This window comes from Spermophilus citellus, assembly GCF_964194105.1.
Source record: "Spermophilus citellus genome assembly, chromosome: 15".
Lineage (NCBI taxonomy): Eukaryota > Metazoa > Chordata > Mammalia > Rodentia > Sciuridae > Spermophilus > Spermophilus citellus.
This window is the reverse complement of record NC_138195.1, coordinates 23,997,699-24,018,143: the sequence shown is the minus strand read 5'-3', so window position 1 is coordinate 24,018,143 and position 20,445 is coordinate 23,997,699. Positions and strand designations below refer to the sequence as shown.

Here is a 20,445-nt window from a genome sequence, read left to right as displayed (position 1 = left end):
TGAAAGTTAACATAAGAAAGTGCAGTTTGAGTAGGAACAAAATACTTGGGGAGACCTGAGGGTGGAAGAATGATTTTTGCCTAAAGCATCCAGAGGACCTCCTGGACAAAGGGACAAGTGAGCCAAGTTTTTAAGTGGGACCTTTACAAAGGAGGAAGGAGGGGTAAAGGCAGCTGTTGCTGAGAAACGGGCGTGCAGAGAGAAGAAATTGGAAGGGTTTTGTAGGCTGATGACTGGATTATGGTAAGAACAGAGGGTTTATAGGACAAGGAACTGGACAGCTAGCCGAATGCTGAGAGATGAGTTTGGAAAGAAGAGAGAGAGACAGATTATAAAGAAATATCTTAGTATCTCAAACTAAAAGAATCTGGACCTTTTTCTCTGGGCTATAAAGAACCAACAGAGATCTGTTTCTTCTGCATTGTGTTTGTCTTTGAAGGAAGGGAGTAGAAGATTGATTATAATGTCGAAGAACTCAAGCAGGGAGACCATTAGGATATTGCTGCAACAGCCCTAAGCAACTTCATTAGGGTTTGGGAGTTTAAACTTTAGTTCAAAGCAGATTTCAGTGAATAATTAAATATAGGAGGTGAGAGAGAAATGCTTCTAGTTTAGGGGACTTGGTGGATGATAGATCAAGCATACAAGTGATAAACAGGTTGAGGTAGAAGTGATCAGTTAATTCAATGATGGATATGTGGCATTCAGACTGCCTAAGTGGTATTCAGACATTCAGATGGAGATGTCCATTGACAGAAGTATGTTTTTTTTCCCCTGACAATCAGAAGATGAATGGAAATTGATGTTGCAGTTCACAGTTAATCACTTTAATAATAACATGATATAATCACAGCTTTGGTTTGTTAATTACAATCAGTGTTTTGATTTACAGCAGTGAATAAATACTGTTTTTTTTCCCAGTAAATACTTGAAACCTTACTATGTCTCTGAGGTTTGCATCTTTATCCCTTGAGTGTTTTAAAAATTGTTGTTTAAAGATTCAGCGATTTCTTTGGAGTTCATAAACTTGTTCTATGAATGAATAAGGAAATATGCAAAAACTCTCAGTGTCTAAATCTTTCTGTCTTCAAATGAAAAGGTAATATTTGAAATTTCATATTTGGAAATCTCTTTAAAATATTTATAAACAGTGTTTTCTGGCTGCTTACTTGGGAAATGTTTATTTTCCTTATATCCTAGAGATAAGCAGGAAAGGAAGGGTACCAGGACTGGAATTCTGACAAAAGCTTAGCAATCAGTATGAAAATCAACAGGACAATCTGAAAGTTTAATTCTGCTTTAGATATCCACTTCACTTTTTTGTAGAGTTAAGTGGTTGTACTTACTTTAGTAGGCACACTTCCCTGGTGAGACAGTTATTACAGGCCCAGCTGGGTCATAAAGATCTAAGACTTTCCTTTTCTTTTCAATATGTCTAGCAGTTGGTACTCATTTTGAAACTCAGCATAGAAGCATGAATTGGATTAGCATCAGCCACAATAATGATGCAGCCTCATTCCCAGGATGAGCTTTACTTACAAAGGAGGCCCTTTCTGAATTTACTATTTTGGAAGAAGTGTAGTGGTCATATTGTCTACTGCCCTGCCCAACCATGCAATTGAATTAATTTTAAATGAATACCAGACGATCAACATCAAATCATGATCTGACAGTTGGTAAGGAAGAGGTCATTCTTCATGCTGAAGCAGAGTTAACACATTATCATTTAGACAGAAACCCACTTGGGCTGAATGAAAACTTATATTTAGTCAGGTTTCATTAGACTCTTAAGATTTACTTTTTTCTCTTCTTTTTTTTTTTGTTTTTACATTTCTAATAGAGATTATATCATGATAATATGTGTAAAAACTCTTCACTGTAGAAAAATTGAAAAGAAGAGAAAATTTTAAATATAATCTTGCCATTCAAAGGTAACTACTATTCTTCTATTGACATGTTGGTATATTTCATTAAATAGGGAGATCGTTCTACCTAAATTTATTTTCCCTGCTTTGACCATATGTAAAGCAGCATTAAAAATAATCTCTCTCTCTCTCTCTCTCTCTCTCTCTCTCTCACACACACACACACACACACATACACACACACACATACAGATTTAAATTGATAGGTAAAAATTGATTAAATAGTGTAACTCACAGGAAAGCTACAAGGAATATTTTTTCCTCCACTTTAAAAATAAACTAAACTTCACAGAGCCAAAATGTCATGTCCCAAAACACATAGCTTATAAGTAGGGAAATTGTTATTAGACTTAATTTGGTTTCCAAAGCCCATCAGAACACATAACCATACTACATTGCCCTAGCAATTTAGCATGAGCATTACTGAGTTCCTTTGTCTTCTTATACTTTTAAATGTAATCTGATATCTAGTCAATTTTAATTTTTATTTTTTGTGACAAATTCTATGCAGTAAGCAGCTTTGCCCATCTTCAGAAGTAATTCCTTGAAGAGATACATGGTAGTAGAATTATAGATTCAGAAGATAAGTATATTTTAAAATTATTGTCTAGAGCCATTATACAGCACTCCCTCACACACATTAGTGACAATGTGAGAATGTCTGTTGCACTGCTTCTGGGCCAGATTGTACTTTGATTTGAAATAATCTTAAGAAATACAGATCAGAGATAAATCCACCCAAGGCAAGAAATAATCACCATCCTAAAAGAGTCAATTTGACATTTATTCTTCCCTTGTAATTGATACATGGAGCTTAGTTATTGACAATTAAAGCTGGGGAGATTGTTCATTCTTTGTCAATTACTTTTTTGTCCTAGAGATGAATAAACAAATATAAGAGACTTCAGAAGATTATGAGAGTAGAAAAGAGCTCAGATGACCTTTCTCTGAAATGTCAGAAATAAATAATAAAGGCCAAAAACATACCTGAAAAGGAAGGGTAGACAAGAAAAAAGAATGGGAATTATCCAAATGACTAACTTAAATCAGAACCAGAAAACCATGACTTGAGAGGGTTCAATTTATAGAGGAAACAGTATGGTCAGTGGTGGAAAGGAACATTCAGAGAAGGTAACTTGTAAATCTTCTGAGCATTCAGATGTCATGATTTTATTTTAACACTCTCATGTCTGTTAATTGTCACAATAGCCCTGTAGAAACAGATGACATAAACCCCAAAATATTCCAGAAAGGGAAATCCAAGATCAGAGAGGCCAAATGATGGGGTCAGAGTCACAGAGCTCCATTAGGATTTCAGGACTGTCTGATTTCAAGGCTGTGCTATGCCTGTCATATTGTCTTTAGGCTGTTGCTTCTGTACCAACAAGTTAAGTGCTAACTGGAAAGCTGTATCCTGTTTGCAGAATTTTTTACAGAAGAATAGAGTGAGAGAGAACCAAGGCGGTGAGACCAAGGAGGATGCTCCTGAGGTTAAGGACAAGTGTCAATACTGTGAATAAGGCAGCAGGGGAAGTAAAAAAGAAAAGGAGGAATGAGCTCAAAAGAGATTGCAAAGGTAAACTGGATTTGCTGGGTAAAAGGAGAAGGTCATAGATAGCATTCAGATTTCTCACCGTTGGGAAGACGAGAAATTAAGAGGCAAGTCTTGTCTGAAGCTGGTAAATGCAGTTATGGCTAAGCTAAGTTTGAGGAGCAAGTGAGATACACTGAGAAAAGTGACCACAATATGGATCTGGAGAGTTCAAAGATGTAGATTTAGACATGAAAGTCATTAACTTGGAAATCTGAACAATAGTCTCAAGAGTAAATTCTCTTTTATGGGAAACTTTTAAGAAAAATGTAATTAGCATAGTGTATAACAAATGGCTTTTGGAAAAAATCCCCCAGGTGCAAATTCTGTCTTTAGGGTCTCAGATAAATTATATAATCACTCTAAGCCTTGCATCTCCTCTTCTGTTGTCAACCAGGAGACACTGACAGTGTCCAGAAATAATTTTTTTTATGGCTACTGGTGTCTGGTGGGTAGAGGCCAGGGATACTGGTAAATATCTTACAATGTGCAGAACAATATGGTCGAAATATCAGTAGTACTGAATTTGAGAAACCCTGGTACAAACCCTCCATAAAGTAGGGATAACTAATTACATCATAGAGTTATGAGGTTTCAATAAGGTTATTCTGGTGCAAAACATCCCAGATATTTTGCACCAGAATAACCTTAAATAACCTCAGAGATCCCAAAATATCTGGTATAAACATATCCCAGACAATAAATATTTGAGAAAAATAACTCATAAATTGAGTAGAATGACACAATTTGGGAAATGACTTCACTTTAAGGAATGGCTGATGAAGAAGTATGTGTGACACATGCCAAGAACTAATGTAGAAGAAGAGGAGAAAAATCAAGAAACTGAAATGTGGGGGACAAGAAGAGAGTGATTGAGTGTAATCCCATAAGCATGCCTAGAGCTGTAGAATTCTGTCAGTGGGTCCATGAAATTAAGAAGGGATGCACAAAGAATATTAAAGGAGAATAATGATAACTATAAGGGAAAATTATAATCAATATGAATTAATGATAAAAATGTCAATCTGCAATAAGTTGAGAATTAAGCAGAAAAAGAGGACGAGAGACAAAGAATGAAGATTATTCAGACAGATGCTTTGACCACAAAGGATTGCATTATGTATTAGAATTGTAGACGCAATCCTGTTTATAGACTAAAAGAAGAAAAGTCAAAAGGGAGAGAATGAAACAAGAAGAAAGATTGTTAATTGATGGATCGAGAGTCCTGAGGAGAAAGGTGAAAAGAGTTTGAATCAGGAGCAATGACAAGGGCATTTGCTTTAGAAGGAATTTGGGGTACTTCTATGTGCGAGAAGTATGATAATAACGGCACCAGACTTAGGTCCAAGGGAAGGAAGTGGAGAACAATAACTAAACATTTTGTGAACCTTTAAAACAATTACAAATAAAGATATTCTTAAATAACCAGTTATATGAGGAAGTGTATCTTCCAGATTGCCATTAATGTCTCTTCATTAAACTTCCTGTTATAAACTAATTATGTCCCCTAAAATCTGTAAAATTGAAGCCCTAATACATGGATTTTTTTTTTGAAATTTGCAGATAGGGCTTTTCAGAGGTACTTAAGGTTATTTGAGGTCATGAGGGTGGGAACCTTGAGTCCTTCTAAGAAGAGAAAGAGATATCAGTGGTGTGCACACATTGAGGAAATTCCCTGGGAATTCACAGTGATAGGTGGGATGTTAGGAAAATTTAGGAAGAAAAACTTCACCAGAAACCAAGCCTGATCTTGAACGTGAGCTGCCATAACTGTGAGAAAGTAAATTTCTGTTGTCTAAAGCACCTAATTGTAGTATTTTGTTATGACAGCCTAGAAGACTAATATACTTCCCTCATTAGAACTTTTATAGTCATAAAACAATTAAGAGAAATGAGATAATCTGTTAAAAAGTATTTCTCTTAAAAATTTGATTGACCATGAGGGCAAGATTCATGAAAGCAGATATTTGATTATAAATCCTAATCAGGTGGCCTCAGTTTTTCATACTGGGGGATAGAAATGGTGTCAGCAATGGTTGAGATTTAAGTGTGTTAAATTGCCTCCATTTAATCTCATTGGTGACACATAATACTCATGTGACTTTGAGCAAGTGCTTAATTTACTTAGCCATGATTGCCTTATCTGTTAAACAAGGAAACAACATATAAAATGGTTTTGTAATCCATAACCTATATGATAATATGCATGTAATATTTTTATATTGTCATTATTACTAATTTTTATAAGCATTGATTTGTGAAGCTGAAGGATATTATATTTGTAAACTTAAAATTATTTGTGGAGAAACAATTTTATAACCCTTTCCAATCATTTAATGAGAGCAGAAATTAAAAGTCCAGCAATAGACATGTTTTTATAAAAATGTTAAGCTGGGGACTAACATTGTCTGTGTTTCAAAGGGTTTCTGGGTGTAAACATCAAAATATAATAAAAAAAAACATTAGAATAGTTTTATTGTAGTATCTTTGTAGTTCATTTGCAACCTATTTTTTAAAATTAGCAACTTCTTAATACACTTTACATGATATTTAGCTTAGCCAAGTTTTCCAGAGGCAGTTTTAAATAGTAATTTACCAAAAAGTAGATTGTTTTGACTGGTATCTGATATAATTGATATAACCCTGTAAATTAGACTATATCAGCTGGGACCAAAGGACAATATATAAAAGGAGTTTAATTTCCAATTATTGAGGATAGAATGAATAAGATTTAGTGTTGGATTAGATATAAGGGTGTAAGAGTAAAGAGAATTATTTAGAATAGGAGTTAACAAATTTTTTGTGAAGGGCCAGATAGTAAAGAGATCTTGATTGTAGCTACTCAGTTCTGCTGTTATATGTGAAAACAGTCATGGGCAATACAGTACATGTAAGAATAGGTGTGACTGTGTTCCCCCTCAGAATATCATTTACAAAAAGAGGCTACAGAAATACAGAAGACAATTAGAAATTATTTTGAAAACCTATATTCCTATGAAATAGAGGATAGTGAAGACATCGATAAATTTCTTAAGACATATGATTTGCCCAGACTGAGTCAGGAGGATACACACAATTTGAACAGACCAATATCAATGGATGAAATAGAAGAAGCAATCAAAAGACTACCAACCAAGAAAAGCCCAGGACCGGATGGGTATACAGCGGAGTTTTACAAAACCTTTAAAGAAGAATTAATACCAATACTTTTCAAGTTATTTCAGGAAATAGAAAAAGAGGGAGCCCTTCCAAACTCATTCTATGAGGCCAACATCACCCTGATTCCGAAACCAGACAAAGACACCTCAAAGAAAGAAAACTACAGACCAATATCTCTGATGAACCTAGATGCAAAAATCCTCAATAAAATACTGGCGAATCGGATACAAAGGCACATCAAAAAAATTGTACACCATGATCAAGTAGGATTCATCCCTGGGATGCAAGGATGGTTCAATATACGGAAATCAATAAATGTTATCCACCACATCAATAGACTTAAAGATAAGAACCATATGATCATCTCGATAGATGCAGAAAAAGCATTCGACAAAGTACAGCATCCCTTTATGTTCAAAACATTAGAAAAACTAGGGATAACAAGAACTTACCTCAACATTGTAAAAGCTATCTATGCTAAGCCTCAGGCTAGCATCATTCTGAATGGACAAAAGTTAAAGGCATTCCCTCTAAAATCTGGAGCAAGACAGGGATGCCCTCTATCACCACTGCTATTCAATATAGTTCTCGAAACACTGGCCAGAGCAATTAGACAGACGAAAGAAATTAAAGGCATTAAAATTGGAAAAGAAGTACTTAAATTATTACTATTTGCGGATGACATGATTCTATACCTAGAAGACCCAAAAGGGTCTACAAAAAAACTACTAGAACTAATAAATGAATTCAGCAAAGTGGCAGGATATAAAATCAACACGCATAAATCAAAGGCATTTCTGTATATCAGCGACAAAACTTCTGAAGCGGAAATGAGGAAAAACACTCCATTCACAATATCCTCAAAAAAAAAAGAAATAAAATACTTGGGAATCAACCTAACAAAAGAGGTGAAAGATTTATACAATGAAAACTACAGAACCCTAAAGAGAGAAGTAGAAGAAGATCTTAGAAGATGGAAAAATATACCCTGTTCATGGATAGGCAGAACTAACATCATCAAAATGGCGATATTACCAAAAGTTCTCTATAGGTTTAATGCAATGCCAATCAAAATCCCAATGGCACTTCTTGTAGAAATAGATAATGCAATCATGAAATTCATATGGAAAAATAAAAGACCCAGAATAGCAAAAGCAATACTAAGCAGGAAGTGTGAATCAGGCGGTATTGCGATACCAGACTTCAAACTATATTACAGAGCAATAGTAACAAAAACAGCATGGTACTGGTACCAAAACAGGCAGATGGACCAATGGTACAGAATAGAAGACACAGAGACTAATCCACAAAGTTACAACTATCTTATATTTGACAAAGGGGCTAAAAGCATGCAATGGAGGAAGGATAGCATCTTCAACAAATGGTGTTGGGAAAACTGGAAATCTATATGCAACAAAATGAAACTAAATCCTCTCCTCTCACCATGCACAAAAGTTAACTCAAAATGGATCAAAGACCTTGATATCAAATCAGAGACTCTGCGTCTGATAGAAGAAAAAGTTGGCCCCGATCTACATATTGTAGGGTCGGGCTCCAAATTCCTTAATAGGACACCCATAGCACAAGAGTTAATAACAAGAATCAACAAATGGGACTTACTTAAACTAAAAAGTTTTTTCACAGCAAGAGAAACAATAAGAGAAGTAAACAGGGAGCCTACATCATGGGAACAAATTTTTACTCCTCACACTTCAGGTAGAGCCCTAATATTCAGAGTATACAAAGAACTCAAAAAATTAGACAACAAAATAACAAATAACCCAATCAACAAATGGGCCAAGGACCTAAACAGACACTTCTCAGAGGAGGACATACAATCAATCAACAAGTACATGAAAAAATGCTCTCCATCTCTAGCAGTCAGAGAAATGCAAATCAAAACCACCCTAAGATACCATCTCACTCCAGTAAGATTGGCAGCCATTATGAAGTCAAACAACAACAAATGCTGGAGAGGATGTGGGGAAAAGGGTACTCTTGTACATTGCTAGTGGGACTGCAAATTGGTTTGGCCACTTTGGAAAGCAGTATGGAGATTTCTTGGAAAGCTGGGAATGGAACCACCATTTGACCCAGCTATTGCCCTTCTCGGACTATTCCCTGAAGACCTTAAAAGAGCGTACTACAGGGATACTGCCACATCAATGTTCATAGCAGCACAATTCACAATAGCTAGACTGTGGAAACAACCCAGATGCCCTTCAATATATGAATGGATTAAAAAAATGTGGCATCTATACACCATGGAGTATTACGCAGCACTAAAAAATGACAAAATCATGGAATTCGCAGGGAAATGGATGGCACTAGAGCGGATTATGCTTAGTGAAGCTAGCCAATCCCTAAAAAACAAATACCAAATGTCTTCTTTGATATAATGAGAGCAACTAAGAATAGAGCAGGGAGGAAGAGCAGGAAGAAAAGATTAACATTAAACAGAGACATGAAGGGGGAGGGAAAGGGAGAGAAAAGGGGAATTGCATGGAAATGAAGGGAGACCCTCATTGCTATACAAAATTACATATAAGAGACTGTGAGGGGAATGGGAAAATAAACAAGGAGAGAAATGAATTACAGTAGATGGGGTAGAGAGAGAAGATGGGAGGGGAGGGGAGGGGGGATAGTAGGGGATAGGAAAGGTAGCAGAATACAACAATTACTAATAGGGCATTATGTAAAATTGTGGATGTGAAACTGATATGATTCTGCAATCTGTGTTTGGGGTAAAAATGGGAGTTCATAACCCACTTGAAGCTTATGTATGAAATATGATATGTCAAGAGCTTTGTAATGTTTTGAGCAACCAATAAAAAAAAAAGTCAGTGACATTGTCATTGAAAGCATGTGCATAAGCCATAAGAAAGAGGGTGACTTTTATACTTGTTCTGTAGTCATGACAAAACCCAAATCTGTAAGTGAAGTAGCAGTTCCCCACTTTAACTGCAGTAGGTACACTTTGAACAAATATAGCTTGACAATATTTAGACTTTAATGTGTCAAATGTGCCCATTTATTGACTGTTAATTTTTGGATCTAGATCAGATTGATGGAAAAGCCACTTGTGGAGAGTAATGTGTATTTAAACTCTCTTATGTTCAACTTAATACATTTAGATAGAGAAACCAGTCTCAAAGAGGTGTACTGATACAAATGGATAAAGTGGTTTTAAAGCAATTTCAACATTTTGAGGATTTTTTTATTTTATGTAAATTTGAAATACTGACATACTATTTTAATTAATTTTCATTAATAGCTACTTCTATTAGTTAAATTTAAATTCTGAAAGAAATATATTCTGAATCTTATATATTTTGAGTTACAACCAGCATACTAATCTTAAAATATCACATATTAAACATTACCCTCCTATGCAAGACTTATGTAAAGTTTATATCAAATATCTCTCACTTCATGAGTTGATAATAACTAAACAGGTCTATACTCTGTTCAAAAATGTAAGTCCCTTCATCTTGCCCTGGGAATCTCAGCAATGTCAAATTTCTACAAAGTTTTTAAACTTACATGCTTGTCACAAACCAGCAGCAATTGACCAATGATACTTTGAATAGCCCTGTCTATAAAAGTTCAATCATGTTCAGCTGTATATACAGGAGTCTTGTATATAAATATTTAAGGCATAATATTTACAAATTCAAAATGTTAAGTGCAAAAATCTCAAAACGCATCTTTTAAAACACAGTTTTCTCTTACTACACACCTTATTAAGATGCAATGTGTCTTATATTATAGTCTCTCAGTGCCTTACAAAATTTGGGCAACTTATGATTAGAATCACAAACAAATTATCTTAAAAAACCAGGACTAGATTGTGTTATTTTGCAAATATAATGAACACTCAACTCAAATAAGGGTCTGCCTTAAAGAAGAATATTCATATATGCATATTACACATGAAAACGTGGTCAACACAAAATATGTTTGTGATTTTTCCTACAAAAGTCACAGTAAATAAAATGGGAGAGTTCCTGAAATCAATTCTTAGCTTTGTTTTCCTGTGGTTCCTAGGCCAATTTGTATTATTTTCAAATTTTGTTTCCTTTTATATAATATAATTAAGAAATAATTTAAATTAAGTGCTTGTAACCCATTTTTTCTAATGAATAGTCCTCATAAAAGAGATGCATTCTTGTGACCAAAGAAATATACAGACAGACAAATGTCTAACACTTTGTAAAATTGTCTTTTACAAATCAAGTATTTGTGCAGAATCAGAAGATACTGATAAGATTCTGATAACTATGGATATAAAAATCTTGTTATTTTCTCTGAAATTATATGCACTTACATGAAGTCTTCTTTTTCTAGTACTGGGGATTGAACCCAGGGCCTCCTGCATGCTAGACAAGTGTTCTACCACTGACTACACCCCCAGCTCTAAAATTATTTTTATGAACATTATAGCTTTCCTTCTGATAAATACTCAACATTTCACCAACTCCAACTTTGTGTTATATATTCTGTGATTTATCTCTAATATGAAACTGTAAATTCCTTAAGAATGTACCTTATTTTTTTGCATAATCCACAGTAGCTTAAGTCTGTAGATAGTAGGCATTGCATAAGATAGAAGGATGGATAACTGGAAGGTTATGGATGTTTGTTGGTTTCATTTTATCTGGAACTCATTCTCCCATCAAAGAAATGTATTCATATGGTACTTGATAGTGTAAACATAAGAATTATGATTGTCTTATTTATAAATAAAATAAACAAAAAATAATGAATATAAAAGCACTCACCTGAAGCTACAATGTGAATCAACAGATATTTTTTTCCCCATAAACATGTCAAAGCAATGAAGGATGCCTTTTAAAATTAGCTAAGTCACAAGAATCCTGAGCCATCTTAGAGCTCTAACTTTCTATTTTCTTTTAATAAACATCTTTTAGTGAAAAAGCATTTAGCCAAGATTCAGGTTAAGAATCTTAAAGCTATAGCCTGTCAAATCAAGAAGGCTTTGCCCAGGATCCCAATAATGCTTGACAAACATTTTGTTCAGCACTAGTGAAATATTTGAAGTAGTTTCTGGTTTACGATTTTTCCTTTTATTCTTTTTGTCTTATAGCATTTCACTCTTAAGAATAGATTATCATCTTACTTTAAGGGTATAATCAAGAAAACAAACCTGCTTTATATGAGTTAGAAGATATTCTATCACTCTAGTTTGAGTTTTAAGATTCTAGTTTTAAATTTTTTATACAAGATTCTAATCATCGTATTAGAATAGAGGATAGATAAGCATAAATATTAAATCAACTATGAATATAGATATATGAATGCATATGTGGCTTAAGAATATAAAAGTGCTTTGTAAGCAAAAAGTAAAATATAAATGCTCTCATTTTATTTACACTGCCTTTCTAGTAATTTAAAAGCCCATTTCTCTCTAGATGAAGTTGTATCATATCACAACTGCTGAAGAACAAAATTATACACATTCTAGACATACCACTGAGTAATCAGCTCCCTTCAGATGGATGTTTTGGCTTAATAATGAAAACATCTTAATAACTGAAATTATTACCCACTGAGCTACTGCTAGTATAATGTTCTAAAACAGACAGATTTCCTAGAATGAAAAGAAGCCTTTTAACTAAATTCCTGAAGGAATATTTCTATAAATGTCATCATTCTTGATGTGAAAGTGTCCTCATTTCTCCTCCCTCCCCTCTCCTTTCCTTCCTTTCTTCCTTCGTTTCTTCCTTCCTTTATTCATCCTACTTTCTTTCCTTTATCCTTTTCTCCCTCTTTCTTCCCTTCATTCTTTCCTTTCCCTCCCTACCTTGCAAGTTTATTTAAACTACTGACATGAAACATAAAAGGGACTTCTGATAATATTTTATCCATTACCTTAAATAATTCTGTTGAGACTTGTTGAAACTAGATTTCCCACCTTAAGAAAATAAACAGGAGACAGTCCCCACAAGCAATAGTAGGTACATAATGAAAGTTTGCTTTCATTGAGATGCAAACTTTGAGATTCCCTAAATTAAAATATTTCACTTCATTATGTCTCCTTAACTTTTTTTATGAAATTAAGTCCAGAGTATTTATTTATGAATATGACTATTTTATTTCATAAGGCTTAAAATATAAATTGTATAATTTTGGTGAATTTAAAAACTGAATATGATGATTTACTTGTAGTAACCTATACCTGTTATAATGGGTAAATAACATTTTGTGGTCCACTTATTCAGTTCATAAGGTTGTCAAAACATCTTATAATCTCTTTCAGAATGCAGCAATGACAACAAAAGTCTTCTCCCTTTATTAGTCAAGAAATGTCATAATGAAGTCTGGCATGATGGTACAAACCTGTAATCCCAACAACTCAGGAACCTAAGGAAAGAGGATCATAAATTCAAGGCCAGCCTTAGTAACTTAGTGAGGCCCTAAGCAACTTAGGGAGACCCTGACTCAAAATAAATAATAAAAAGAGATGGGTATGTTGCTCAGTGGTTAAGCACACCTGGATTCAATCCCCAGTACCAAAAAAAAAAAAAAAAAAAAAAAAATCACAGGACCTAAGTAAATAATTAGAAAGGCATCTGATAACTAGAGCAATTCTTTTATAAATATCTGTGCAATGAGAGTCCATACAGATGGCAGGTGTTTCTACAGAACATCTGTGAAAGGGAAAAATGCAATGCTAATTTCTTCATATCTGTGGCAAGAAGGATAAATTCTGTAACATCATCAATTATACTTATCAAGATGTCTTAAATTACTCAATGACCAGTATAGAGATAGACAATGCCTTTCATTTGGAATTTTAATGTTGCTTGAAAATTCTACACTGTATAATGTTTGATTTATTGTTTGGATAGATTTAGAATATTATCCAGGAATCATATTTTAATATTTAAAAAAATGTTATATTCTTTTGGTTGGAATGGTCTCCTAAATAAAAATCTTTTACAAAAGACACGATTCTAATATCAAAAGCCAAAATTATAGTCCAGGTTTGTTTTGAAAAGAAATTCCATATGTATAATCTACAATCTAGAATACAAATATTTGTGGTTGTATATATAGTTACCATACCATACCCCCCCCTTCATCTGAATACACGTGTGTATGTGAGTGTATGTGTTAGTAGATGTATATACATGCATCAGTGGGTATTCTGATACACGTACATACAGTGGCCTATTAGTCATCTGCTCAAATATTACTTAAGAAAAATACTTAGGCTATAATATTAGTTAGGAATTAGGAGATTGAATCATAACTACTTTCTAATTACAGCAAAGCTATGCATAGAAAGAAGTCAAAAAATAAAAGAAAAAAAGTTCCCGCTTGTTATTTGTAATTAAATAACTGTGTGTAATCTTTTAATTTCTTCTTTCAGTTTTTTCTATATTTCCCATAGTACAAAAAAAATCTATTATATTTTAAATGAAAGTTAGAGGGAATTTATTTTACAAATGACACAGGCTTTTGTGGACACATATCATTTTCTTTTTTCTTTTTTTTCTAGTAGTAAAAATAATAAATTTTGGATTAAGATAATTAAGTAAAAATTAATGGTTTAAATTAAGGACATTTAAGAAAACAAAAAATCATACTTCAGATACTCATTTTTTTCATTCTTTTTAAATGTGATATTTGTCATTGAATATTACTAATTTAAAAAAAATGGATAAACTATTTTCCAAATCATTAGTACAATTAGATGCTTTCTTACAGCTCACTACAGAACTGCCATATAAATGCTTTTCTCCTTTTAACTTTGCTGATAGGATTTCAAACTAGATTTTCAAAAAGCAATCTGAGGAGTTTTAATCTAGTGTAATGAACAGAACAGAATTTCTTATGTTAATACATTTAACAAGAATGAAGATATTTTTGTCAGATTACTCTTTAATTCTTTGGTAATGTAATATCCTGATTAAAACATCTTCATCTCAAATAAAGACAAGGAGGAAGACAAAATTTTTTTTAAAATGAGTTCTCAGAATTACTATGAGCTTAATTATCTAAGATCATGCTCTCTTAATGTATATAATGGACAAGCCAAGTTTTAATGGTCATTATTCTTTGGTTTTCTTACAAATTTTTCTTTGACCCCTTTGTCAGTATGTTCTTACAATGTTTTAGATTTGGTATTATAAAGAACGGGAATGGGTAATATGGAATACTGATTAGAATCCTGATAAATTACAATCATCTTGGACAAGTAATTTCAACTCTATGATTAAATTGTTTTTTATCTATGAAAATAGAAAATTAGCCAAATATTATCTATTTGCATGGCAAAATGAATTTTAAACTTTACATTATAAACTCATCTAACCCTAAAGAGTTTCTTGAAAACCAGCCTTTTTCCAAGTTTTGGCAAGGAACAAAGCATTCTATGGTAACTTGAGAAAATTTATCATATAAAAAAAGAATAATGGCACAAGTCATATTCAAAAATTTTCCTCAACCATGAGGATTTTATTAATCATTTTATTATTGATATCATTTTAAAAATTTTTGTAAGAACTACTACCTTTAACCATTCAACATTCACTCAGTATGAATTAATGCAGTTGATTACAGAAGACTTCATATTTTTGAATAAGATTCTTGATTCCATAGGCCTTTGTCTATAATTTTCTCTTGTGTAGAGATATTGCATTTAGTGCAACCTTCTAATTACTCTGCCTCCCAGATGAGATCATTACCCAAGGGTCTGAGATAATAGCTATTCCATCCTCTTGAAGCCAGCTCCCAGGCACAGTGTCATGTTCTACTTTACAGTTTTTCCAAACAACTTATATATGAAAGTAATTAAGTAACTTTTAAATTCAAGTCAATAAATCTTCTAAGATATTTCAGGACCTGACAATGCATAACTTAATGTTCAATGATTACAACACAAAAAGTCATTTACATATTTTAGATTATACAAGGGCTAGGGTGCAGCTCAGTGGTAGAGCACTCGCCTAACAACCAAGAGCCCCTGGGTTTGATCCCCAGCAATGAAAAAAAAAAGTAGAGATTTAAAATCAAAATGTGATTCTTATACCACTTCAAAACTCTCCACCCAGAGCCCAGATATTATTAGAAATTTCACAATTAGCTTCCAAGCATAGTGATTTGGATAGTACAATGTAAGTTTGAATAGTAGGAAGGCGAATGATCACCTTCTGCCATTTAATCTTCCCATTTGCTGGCTGTGTGACTCTGGGCTAGTTTCTCAACCTGTTGTACTTTAGTATCCTTCTTTACAATATGGGGATAAATGAAAGTAAAAGAGAGATAAATAATCCTAACTCAGTGGGTCCTTGTATACTATTAGTTACTGCATATGAAGCACACCGGGCAGTGCCTGGTATGTGGGGCTCTGACTGTCAGGTGAAGTCCCAGATTTCTGTGTATAGTCTCTATTTTTTGTTTCTTTATCCACAAAAGGAAAGTTCTAGTCATTACCAAAATGTTGTTTGCCTAAGAGTTACTGTATCTTGTTGTTTGCTTTTCGAGGACTATTATAGTATGTGTGCATGCTTACATTGCGTTATTTTATAGTGTTATATTTTAAATATGTAATAGATGAGACTTCACTTATAAAGTAAGTCTGAAAACATTTCTAGGTACATGGTAGGATATTGATAGACTGAGTAAATTAAACCTCCTGCTTTACACTAAAGTGATTTTTTTTTCATTCTTTCAAAGGAGTTGATTTTTCTATAATTCTCTGCTGATGTTTATTTTCCCATCAGCTACACATTTTTTTTTGCCTTTGAAGATCAGCTTACTAATTTTAAGTGTAGATAATGATGCTTGTCTTTTATAGCTTGAGAACTGAATTAATAAATGTGAATGATAATTATAATACCTGACATATAGTAAGCACTCTGTGGTTGGTAGATCTTGTTGTTGTTTTAGTATTATAATGAAAAGACTCATTAACTTTGTGATGCATATAAATTAATGTATAATAGATTTTAATCTACTCCATTATTTGAATATCTATCTTTACCAGACATGTAGCCAGATACAGTTAAGTATTGGGGACTATGGAGATGAATCAAGTAGGAAAGGTCTCTGATCTCATAAAGTTTATATCAGAGTCAGGGGAAAATATCTGCTCTCTGGTATGTTTATTAATGATGCATTAGGTTAAGTGTTTGAATTTATTTTTCTTTAGATGCCCTTAATTGTTTCACCTTACAATTGACTAGGTTTCTATCCTTACTATTTTGTATTTTTCCTAATTACTGTGTTTTTCCTCTTACAGCTCTTTCAAGCATTTGATTGGAGGGCTGGATGATGTTTCTAATAAAGCATATGAGGATGCAGAAGCAAAAGCAAAGTAAGTGATACTATTTTCTTTCGTCTTTTTCTTGATAAATATTGATTTTGAATAGAAATAAGATCAAATATTTTGATGGACTCAACAAAGTCCAACACTCCGATAGTAAAAATCTAATTACTTGAGAGGAAAATGAAGCACACTATTCAAGATAATTATTATACAATATGCTTATTTAGTATATCTCTCTTTAAACATAAAACCTTAATTTTGTGATGAAGATCATCTGAACAAGGTACACGGTTACTTTAAAATACAGTATAAATGATTGAATATAAATATGTAGTTTGTCCTACAGAAAATACTTTCTGAACAAATGGTGATTGCATTCAACTGCGTAAAATGTAATAAAGCTAGAGGTATTTACAAGGCTGCAATTATTATCACTTCACATTGAACTTTGATGTTACTAATTTGGAATTGATATGAGATGATAAATAACCTATCAATTATCATTTTGTTTAAAAATACAATTCTTATACAAGGATAGTTTTCTTTAACCCAAAACTTTAATGTTTGACAAACATTTGAAGTAATTTGAGATTACATTTTTTTTTCTGCAGAAGTTTTGGGCTAATTAAACAAACAAACAAACAACAAAAAACAATATCTTATAATCCTCCCTAGTTTCTTCCAGTGTAAATTCTTATTTCATTATCACTTTAAGTAAAACACTTTAAATTCAAAACAGTGAGGGTTAAATAGATAGTTCATGGGCAGAATATGATTAGTTGGTTTTACAGGAACCTAAAAATCAAAGTAATTTTTTTTCTTGCTTTGAGAATCCATGAAGATAAAACATTTGGCCTAGAACTAAAATGATAAGGACTGCACTACATGTTGACCCCATAAAATTATATTTTAAAAGTTATATGGATATATTCACAATTTCTTCTCTATATAGTTTTGGGGTTTTTTGTTGTTGTTGTTGTTTTGGTTTTCTCTGAGTTTTGGAGGGACAGAGACTTACATCCTGAGGTCAAATGCTCACAGTGCTCTTATGAGGACCTGCCCAGGAAATCACATAGGCCAGTTTTAACACCACATCCCACAGAGTCTTTGGGATTACATATACTGTGGATACTTAATATCAATTTTTCTGACATTTAATGATCCTGTAGTACATTTAAATGCAAATTCATGTTCAGTGTACACTTTAGCTTCTTGTACTCTGGCAGAGGGACCATGAAAAGTATCTTATCAGCCTCATAAGATATAAAAATGCATTTTGTTATTGTTGAACTTTATTCCTAAAAAAATATTTATTTATCTTTCTGTGTTAAAAAAACTTCATATTTATGTCATCATTTATTTCAGCTTGTTTTTATTTTTCCTTAGAAAATATGTATATGTGTGTTTATATATACAATAATTGGTGGTAATCTCAAATATCCATTGAAATCTACTTGAGTAACTAGTCTTAGAATTGCTAGAAAAAGTCAGAAGTATTTTACATTAATATATTCTCGATACTTTGGACTATTTCTATTTCCCTGTTGAACTTCAAATACATTATCTAGTGACAGTTTTTGTATAGCTCATATTTATTTCAAAAGTTGAGGCCATCACAGGCTTACAATTGATAAGTGATAGAAAAGCAACTGTGAATTAGTCATCTCCTTCTCAGTGTCTATTGACCTTATAAAGATAACAGTGTGTACATGTCAAGAATTCTGTCCATTCATGAATTCACGTGCACACACTAAAGGTAGTAGGAAAACTAATATACTGAAATCCAGACTCAAACAATTGGAAGAAAGGTGTGACTACAGTTCAGGTTACAAAAGAGAAAATCAGTCAACATAAAACACATTTTGTGAAAGGCCAGAATCCTTGGTTTCTGTTCCGGACTCTGTTCTTCCCAAGCAAGTGATCTTTGTCAGACCTGTCTTTCTGCCTTAGTTACCACATCTGTAAAATGCTAATTTTTGAGACTTAATTGGTGACAGTATTTTCAAACTTTTTAAATTATAATGAGCCATAAAAATGGGTGCTTTGGTTGATAGAATTAATCACTGGAAATATACTTTAATGCATTTCATATATGGTTGTATTTAAAGATACTGATTATTCCACATATATTATCTAAATTTATTTTACCTAAGCAAATAAAGTTTTTAATCTTTCATAAGCAAAATTCTCTTGCTGGGTTAGCATATCATTAAATTACACCTCGCCTGGAAAATATCAATAAATGTCTTTTTTTAATAAAAACAATAACATTTGATTAAAAGAGAATTTATTTATGGTTAAGGAACAACAAAAGAAAATAAAATGACTACCTACCTCCAGGTGCTTCTCTGGGTATTTTATTTGACTCATAGATTTGATAGATCATATTTGAGATATCATATATATATAGTTTTCCCCAGTTTTATTGAAGTACAACTAAAAACTAAAAATTATATATTCTTAGGTTATACAATGTGATGATTTATGTGTGCATTATGAAATGATTACCAAAATCAAGTTAATCAATGTATCCATCACCTCTTTGTGTGTATGATGTGTTTTTGTGTGTGTGCACGTGTGTGTTTAATACATGTGTGTATTTGTAAAAACACACAGGAAACTGTTTTACCAAATTTCTGGGACACATTTTTAATTTTTCTGTTTAATTCCTACTAAACCTAAATGAATGAACCCATTTTCCTTAATTTATTTATAATTAAATAAGTTATTATTACTTAGAAACTGAAAATGGCTTGATTAAAAATGACTAAAACCTTTGATACAAATTCTAGAGAGATTTTTATTTTTCCTCCTAAAAATAGATACATAAACAAATCTTTGGAGGAGTTGTAGGCCTCTTTCACTGTTAGCTTTTTATAGATTTCTAGGTGGAAGTCATCTCCTTTTTCTTTTTGTTGCAGTACTGGGGGATTGAATTTAGGGCCTCAAACATGTAAGACAAAGTTTTACCACTGAGCTACCTCCCCAGTCTTTTTTTAAAATTGTATTTTGGGATGGAGTCTCATTAAATTGCCCAGATTGGTCTTGAACTCGATCCTCTTCCTCAGCCTCCCAATTAACTAGGATTACAGGCATGCACTAGCACTCCTGGTCAGAAGTCATTTTTTAATTAGGTATCCTATCACTCACAAGGGGCAAACTATGACTCATTGCCAAGGAAAGCTTTTTAGTCTCATTAACAAGTTTAAACATCTATTGGTATTAGCATTGTTGTCTCTCTCTATTGAATTTCTTCCCCTTAAGCACTTTGTGCCTTCACTTTGTATTTAAGGAACTTAGAAGATTTGCCTACAGTGCAGAGACTAGGAACAGACTCTAATTGGCTTAAACTCCCTGGATAATTCTGTTAATACCTCTAAATTTCTGTATAGGTCAACAAAATCTGGACCATTTGAAACAGGTGATGATTTGGCTTCACTGTATAAACAGTATCTTTTGTAAGGTGGTCCTCT

General features: G+C 33.0%; 1 protein-coding gene across 2 annotated transcripts in view; it reads left to right on the top strand.

Annotated features, from left to right (window-relative positions):
* The window catches only part of PRKG1 (protein kinase cGMP-dependent 1), a 1,128,350-nt gene that overhangs the window by 999,836 nt on the left and 108,069 nt on the right, over positions 1–20,445 (top strand). For both annotated transcript variants that reach the window (XM_081267801.1, XM_081267802.1), the window contains one exon: positions 16,946–17,020. In XM_081267801.1, coding sequence (XP_081123927.1) covers positions 16,946–17,020 — 75 coding nt within the window. The remainder of the gene's footprint in view (positions 1–16,945; positions 17,021–20,445) is intronic.